General features: G+C 49.2%; 1 protein-coding gene across 1 annotated transcript in view; it reads right to left on the reverse strand.

Moving 5' to 3' along the window:
- The window catches only part of CNKSR3 (CNKSR family member 3), a gene marked incomplete at both ends in the record, with an annotated part of 104,069 nt that extends 99,315 nt beyond the window's left edge, over nt 1-4,754 (reverse strand). The window contains one exon of the mRNA XM_080699777.1: nt 4,703-4,754. Within this exon, the coding sequence (XP_080555903.1) occupies nt 4,703-4,754 (52 nt within the window). The remainder of the gene's footprint in view (nt 1-4,702) is intronic.
- Nucleotides 4,755-8,287: the final 3,533 nt, after the last annotated feature.

An 8,287-nucleotide genomic window follows, 5' to 3' on the forward strand; every position in this document is an offset into this window, starting at 1 on the left:
TTTAATTCTTTTTTGCAGTACTGGGGATGGAGTCCAGAGGCATTTTGCCTCTGAGCTACACCCCTAGCCCTATTTTTTATTCTTTATTTTGAAACAGGGTCTCACTGAGTTGCAGAGGGCCTCACTAAGAGGCTGAGACTGTCCTCAAACCACGATCCTCCTGTCTCAGCCTCCCAAGTACTGGGATTACAAGCGTGCGCCACTACACGTGGCTCTATTCTTTATTTTGAAACGGGGTCTCACTGAGTTGCAGAGGGCCTCACTAAGTAGCTGAGGCTGTTCTCTAACCACAATCCTCCTGTCTCAGCCTCCCAAATGCTGAGATTAAGTGCACGCCACCACGCCCGGCTTACTTCTAACATTTTAATCAAGCCTGGAGACAGTTCCCCAGAGTCAAGGTCTCAGCCTGAGAACGTTTAACAGGAATGAAGCTGTAACACTCCTACACCAGAGCAGCCTCTGGGTGGACACAGCAGGAAATGGTGGCGTGGACGCTTGGCAAACTGAGCTATGGAAAGCAGCGCATGCAAACTCAGTTCCCAGTGTGGCTTCTCTGGCTGCCTCCTGATACCTCTTCTCCCTTTCTTCCTAACAGATCACACACTCCAGGATTTTTCTGGGCCACAATGGACCCATCTTAAAAAAAAAAAAAAAAAAAAAAAGCCAGGCCTGGTAGCCCGCACCTATAATCTGGGTTCTTAGGAGGCTGAGTCAAAACAATCAGAGGCTCGAGGCCAGCCTCGGCAACTTAGCAAAACTCTGTTTCAAATTAAAAAATAAAAAGAGGGGAGGCGTAGCTAGGAGGTAGACTGCCCTGGATTCAACTCCCAATATAAAAATAAATATAGCAGTAACCACGCCCACCTCCCCAGCAACCCCAGATGGCCAATGACCATCTTCAAGCAAGGAGGAAGGCAGGCCTCTGGATGGAGTTTCCCGGAGAACTCTTTCAGGGCAAGACTTGGCTGCCAGCAGCCTGTTCTTCTACGGGTCTCCTTCCTCCTGGCTGGAATCGGGACCCGACACTTGGGTAGCACAGCCATGTTGTTATTGAGATGCTGAGTCTGAAAATGAGCATCCCATCCTGGGCAAGACCACATCTACACAACAGGGCGCACGCGCAGTCTCGCCTCGCCTCCCCCCAGACTTAATGAGGAAAACAAAAGCCCCACGCGGCTAATCCACCAGCTCCTCTGCTGTGTCTGCTATTACTTATAAAACATCATCTGCTCCGCAAAGGCCTCTACTGAGTCACTTGCCCAGCAAGGTGCCAAGAACTATGAATTAATTCAATTTATAAATTACTTTCAGACGCACGCATCATATGTAGAATAAGACGCACATATCCTGGAGGACTCTCCTCCACGAACATGAGATTGATATCTCACATCGTGAGAATCCCCCAAGTTCTACTCACAAGTACGCTAAAGATTCTCAGTGTGGTCTAGACATGGCCCCAGTAACGAAACCCCGAGACGAGGGAGGGAGGTGATATCTAACATCTGGGTCAAATGCTATTCTGCTGTTTGCCAGCTGGGTGACACTGGCCATGGGTTTAACCTCTCCACACCTCGGTCTCCTCAACTGCAAGATTAAAATAACAGTTCTGCTGGGTACAGTGATGCACACCTGTGACCCAGGACTAAGGCTGAGATAGGCGAATGACAGGTTCAAGGCCAGCCTCAGCAATTAACGAGGCCCTGTTTCAAAAATAAAAAGTAAAATAGGGCTGGGGTATAGCTTGGAGGCAGAACACCCTGCGTTCAATTCCTAGTCCCACAAAAAATAATAATAAATAACAGTCCCTACCTCCAAGGGTGGCTATGCATACTAAATTAGTTGGTATTTATACAAGGCTGAGGCCCATGCCTGATTCATTGCTAATATTTACTGAGCATTTTATTAGCGTTATGGTAAAACTGACAGTGTAGATAAAGACTAATAATAAAAGCCAGATGAATCCCTCCATTCTGCAGACTGCAGCTTCTTTTCTAGTGCACAAATCTGGCTCACACCATTGCCCGGAGCTCAAGCTGTAGTTGTGGCCAGGTTTAGTTTTAAAGCTCAGGCTTTCTGGGGCGCTTATAATCACCACACTCGAATTCACAAGTCCATGAGTGGCAAGGTCTGCAGGAAGGGCTGTTTAGCAGGGGGATATATTTATAAAATGAGGGTTGGGTAGAGATTAGCAAAGGCAGCTAAAAATAGTGCTTAAAAGCCAACAAGTATGCAGAAGAGTTTATTAAAGACTCAATACCTGTCCATCATTGTTATGAGAAGTCTTCAAGGACTATGTCACGCATGCTGGAAGAATTTGGCCTGTTGTGTCACCTACAAGTTAGCCATACGCTCTCTCCTTTTATCTCTTCTTAGATTCCAACACAGAAAAGTATCCAGGTCCTTCTGTGAGGTGGTACATAGGGGTCCAAGAAGGCACGAGCATTTCTGCACGAAGTTGCCAAGTGGCAGCCGCAGGTATGTAACCTAAGAACTATCAAAGGTATCGAGCCGCCCACAGTTACTCTTTCAGGTCAGGAGGAAACTTTTCCTAGTGGAAAGGAATCTCAACCAAGTCATAACACAACTGCAAAGCAACTGGAAACCAAAACACATCTAACTTAACCCGCTCTTCCTTTTAAATGCTAAGCAAATATCACAGGATGCGAATTTGCACTTCTCTTCCAGTCCCAAGAGGGGCCAAAAAAAAATCTCAAGAGTGTGAAGATCTCACTCCTTAGTCTTCCTGTGTGCCTGTTAGCATATTTCTGGGTATATATTATCAAGTAGGCTGGCAGAGGCTCGGGGAAGCAAGGGGTGATAAGATGTAACCCTTTCTTGACTCTAGAGAGCAGTGCTGCCGTCCAACAGAAATATAATGCAAGCCACAAATGTGAGCAGCTACAGCTGCAACTTTTTAAGTCATATTTAAGATGCTTAAAAATAAACAGGTAACATTTAGTTTAGTAATAAATTGCATTTAACCCAATATGCCCAAAATACTAACAACATGCTATCAATATAAAAATGATTAATTAGCTATTTTACAAGCCAGATGTGGTGGCACACGCCTGCAATCCCACAGCTTGGGAGGCTGAGACAGGGGATCACAGGTTCAAGAACAGCCTCTACAATTTAGCACGACTCTCAGCAACTTAGCAATACCCCATATCAAAATAAACCAGGGCTGGGGATGTAGCTCAGAGGTAGACTACCCCTGGGTTCAATCCCCAGGACCAGAAAAAAAGATACATTCCTTTCTTTTTTCACACCAAGTCTTCAAATGCCATTCGCATCTTACACTTAGAGTGAAGAGCCTGCGTGGCTACTGGACCGGACAGAGCAGCGGTGGACGGCAACAGTTGCTGGAATTACCTGTTCCGGGTGTTGCCTGGACGATGAGCACACAGGTGAAAGGAGCTATCAACTCGGTCTCAGCAAGTTGCCAGCTGAGGAATTTGGTAATATCCTCATTGGAGGAATACAATTCAAACGAGGAGATGGGCGTGTCACTCGTAAGTGTGCCAGGCACTGGGTAGGGCTACTACTGCTCACCCAGAGGGATCAAGTCACCAGTGTCTAAGTCTGTCGTTTCCATCATCATTTTACATAAGAGTTGACAAGAAATTCTGGATAAGCCCTCCTCCAGGAGGATGGTAGGAAATGGTCAGACACGTCCCCCATACCTGGGACATCTCCTCCCCCCCGAGTCTATGAAAGGCAGGGACATGAGGAATGAGAGGATGGAGTTTGTAATGCTGCAGCCATGGGGGCGACGGTGGAGATGACCTGAGCTTACCAGCATTACCTACCTCACCGGCCCACGGGGAGACCAGGGCAAGAACAGAGGGGACCTCTGAGCAAACTGGGAGGCGCTACACACTCTAGTTACTATTACTGAGAAAGGACACCAGTCCCCACCTGCAAGAGCAGATAGAAAAAGAAAAGCCACAGTAACTCGCAACAGAGAGATGCTGGAGCGGGAGGGGCAGCCCCTGAAAAGCCACTGGTTGACCGTGGACCGCGTTCTCTTGGAAAAGTAGAGTAGACTCTGGGGGGTCTTGGGTAGCCCAGAAAAGCAAGAAACAGCTACCGCTGCTCCATCACCCGCTGCTTTTCCAAATACTCAAGTCTGGTTCGAAATAGATTTCTCCTTCCCTGTGTTTACAATGTGGCCTGACAATTCAGGGACGCCGCCGTGGGCACTGGCGCCTCCCCGGGCGTCTGGCTCGGGGTTCCCCACAGCAGTAAAGCCCCAGTGCTGGCTCTGGACAGGCTCGGGTCCTCCCGCCTTCTCCAACCAAAACAGACCCGGGGAGGCGCCGCGGTCTCCGGGTACCTGTCCGCCAGCCCCGTCACGCCTGCGGACTGTTCGGGGCGGGCAGCATTTACGAGGTCCGGCGAGTCACCCACACAAAGGGGCCTTGTGTGGACGGAAGGACTTGCAGCCAGGTCCCCGGGCACCGCACTCGGGCACGCGGGGAGCAAGCCCCGGCCCTCACCCTCCGCAGAAAGGCCACCCCTAACTCCCTGGTCTAAAGATGGAACTCTCTCCGGCTTGACAGGCACGCAACAGGGGCGCCCAGGCCATCCGGCAGAGGTCTGCAGGGTCACCGCCTGCAGGGGGGGCCGGGCGCCCCTCCCCAGCTCCCCGCCCGCTCCATCCCGGGGCTGGAGGACGCCGGGCTCCCCGAGGCCCGCTCACCTCTAGTCCAGTCCACCACTTGTTTGGGGCTCCACTTGGTCACGGGTTCCATGGTAGGGGGCTGGCGACTGGGCGCTGCTGCGTGCGCCGCGGCTGGTCCCTGCGCCCGGAGCGCCCCGTCAAGGCTGCATGGTCAGCGGGTCATCGCGGGCCCGGGACAGCTGTGCGGCTCCTCCTCCAGCTTCCCTATCCAGCTGCGGCTCCTCCTCTTCCCCCGGCGCCGAGACCCGGGCGCAGCTGCTGCTCCCGGGCGAGGCAGCTGCGGGTGCGCGGCGGTGCGCTCGGCCTCCCTCCGGGATGGGCTCGGCGGACGGGATCGCTCCCGGGCTCCCTCCGGGCTCCTGTGCGCGGCGTGCTCCCCCAGGTCCTGCTCCGCGTGGCGGCGCCCAGGCCTCCCCGCCCGCGCCCCACCTCCTGCGCCGCCCTCCGGGACCGCCCTGCAGGGAGGAGCGCGGGGCCTGCGCTCGGGTTGCAAAGTTCCAGCTCCCTCCGAGCACCCGAATAAAAGAGGGGGCGGGGCGGGGACCCGAGAGCGGCGCGGGGAGAAACTCGGCGGGCTCGGGTTACTTTCCCTGCGCCAGCCCGGCCGGCGTGCACCCCGACGGTCCCCAGCCCTACATGCAGTTTCAAGGGGTGGACCGGGGCTCGGCGAGCATCCTGGACCGCGGGTTGGCGAGCCCTAGGCCCTGGTCCTGTGGGGAGCAGAACATTCTGTCTCGGTGTGAACCGCAGAACAAGAAAAAATAAGTTGGAGCTGCATGTTCTGTTCATTGTAGATGCTTCGTGTCACGGTATTGCTCAGCCACTCCGCCGCCCTCGTGTTAAGTATCTTAAAGTAGTATGGTGTGGTTTTAGGTGTTGGATGGTGGTATAACTCGCTTGGTTTTGACTGCCCTAATTACTCGCAACAGGTTGGCAGCTCTTCACGTTTTCGTTGCCGTATTATAATACTCATATTTGCAAAGTGAGCTAATGCCCATTTGGATTAGTCATTAACCTTGGGGGAAAATTGTTGGCCTGCCAAAAAAAAAAAAAAAAAGGCGTGTGTACAGTTTCAGCTGACAGGGGCAGGGCCCTTCCACGTTCGTTCGTGGTACTCAATCTAGCACCAGGAGTTTACCCTGAACTGGGGGTGGGGTATTCTAAACGCCAGCCTCCACCTCTTCTGCAGCCGCTACCTCTCCTTCAAGCCCTCCAGCTCCACCTCCCAAATATGCATAGAAATTCTTTTGATCTAGCGATTCTTACTTTCATTTACAGTTTTTGATTTACGTCTTCCCTTCGTGACTGTAACCCCTTGAAGGCAGAACCTGCTTGATTTTATCTAGCGCTTATCTCCTCTTCCTCCTCTGGCCAACTAGCTCCTAGCACCTCACACAAGGGTATGAGGAGTATTTCTTCATTCAGTAAGTATTTGTGAAGACCTGCTGTGTGCAAGCCACTATCTTGAATTAGGACAACAGGTACTATTAGGCAAGGGTGGGAAAGACTTAGCACCTATGGTGCACGCCTGTAAGCAGTACTTGGGAGGCTGAGCCTGGAGGATCGCAGGTTCAAGACCAGGCTCGCAACCTTGTGAGACCCTGTCTCAAAACAAAAAAAAAATAAAAGGGATGGAGTGTAGCTCAGAAATAGAACACCTCTGAGTTCAACACCCAGGGGAAAGGAGAGAAGGAGGGAAGGAAGGAAGGAAGGAAAGAAGGAAGGAAAGAAGGAAGGATCATTCTCCCTCCTGTGCAACTTTCCATAGGACTGAGAAACTACAGCAACACAGAGATAGCAGCTGTCAAATCTAGTGGGTGTTGGTAGTTATTTTTGATCAAACATGATTGGCAGCCTTGTCAAATGTGATGATAAAACCCCTAATAGATTCCTTGTCCTCCTAAACAAATGATCTTTGAAACCACCCATTTGTTTAAGCATCTTTGTGGTCAAAAGCAGGAAGAAGGACCTTGACATGTGTTCACTGGAACTTGTCCCCAGTCGTATCCACACCTTCAGTGACAGCAATCGCTGTGCCGTGTCGTCTGTGATTATAAAGGGTGAGCGCACTGTATCTCCAGTCTCCAAATCCACGTACTCCAGAGTGTGTAGTGTGGGGTTATGGATAATTAGGTGGGAAAAACAAAAACCAGGCCCTGTGATTATGAAGAAAAGCCAGGAATAACCAAATTTGCCATAGAATTTTACTTGATGTTTTCAGAATGTTTCCAAATTCACCAGTATTAGCCTTTAATGGAGAGTTCAAGCTAAAATTCAGCAACCAAGCAAGAATTTGCAATATTTCACCCCACAGAGTCAACATGCCGTCAGCCTATAGCCAGTACATAATGTAGCATAGCTAAAGAAGGGAGCTGAAGAGGAAGCCACGGTAAACTCTGGAGCCCAGACCAATTAACTATCTAAATGAATTAGCTTTCATTCACAGTTCAAGTCCAGGAGGCTAATTACTATTTAAATAAGGCCTTCTCCCTTAATTACAGCTATTAGCATGTGAAAGTTTTAGGGAGTTCTTACTTCCTATCAGAAACTTAAGGACATAGAAAGTCACTACTGGCATAGAATAAAGACAGAATTGCACGTAAATAGCCTTATACAGAATGATCATTATAAGTGTCCCGACCTCTCCTCCCTGCTCACTATAATCTGTAGTTAAAACATGACCTCCTATATCACACGCAGTACCAAAGTCTGCCATCTACTACAGAAGAATTCTTCTTTTGCACTTGGGTATTTACTACAATGGCTTGCATATAACAAGGAGCTAAATAAATATCCTTTTACATTGAATATGTAAAAGAACTGCTACTAGGACCCAGCTCTCCTCGATTTCTCTTTCCTGCTCCATTTTTTTTTTTTCCCTCTGATCTTGGGCTTCCTCCTACAGTTAGATCATTTATTCAATGACTGAACCACGTGGTGGGTACCTGCAAAGCACTAAACTAGGCCCATGGAGGGGTCAGAATCATTGCCCGTTGGCTTTCATAGAGCCAAGGCATCGTGTGACTTTTTGAGAGGTGATTTCCTTTGTTGTCTTTAGTCTCAGGAAAGTGCTCAGGAAACCCAGACAAGGGAGTTTTGTGGATCGATATTCTATTAACATCTTGAGCCAGTCTAAAATGTCTTATTTTTTGTTGTTTGAGAACTAGGGATGGAACATTTGGGGTTAGCGATGATTATTACTATGATTTTCTGATAGATGCAAAAATAGAAGAAGACCCACTCCCCACCCTCTGTCCAAAGTAACTTTTTCCAAAATTAAAAAAAAAAGAAAAAGAAACAGGCAAGTGCGCCACTATCCAACGCTTTCTCACAAGCGAGGCTCCTTCTCCTAGTGATCATATTTTCCCCCTGGTATTGCTTTTTTTTTTTAATTATTTTCAGGACATTTAAAATTATCTAATGCTTTTGTTTCACATACAAATGACCATATATGTCTCTTAAGTTATCTTTCAAGTTGAGAGATACCAAGAAATTCTGCAAATTGCTGCCTGGGAAATACCCTGCAGTTGGAGCTGAGCATCTTATCTCTGACATTACCTCACCGCAAAGTCATCAGTTAACTACATCATGGGGTGCTGAGGA

This window comes from Muscardinus avellanarius (assembly GCF_963383645.1).
Source record: "Muscardinus avellanarius genome assembly, chromosome: 8".
Lineage (NCBI taxonomy): Eukaryota > Metazoa > Chordata > Mammalia > Rodentia > Gliridae > Muscardinus > Muscardinus avellanarius.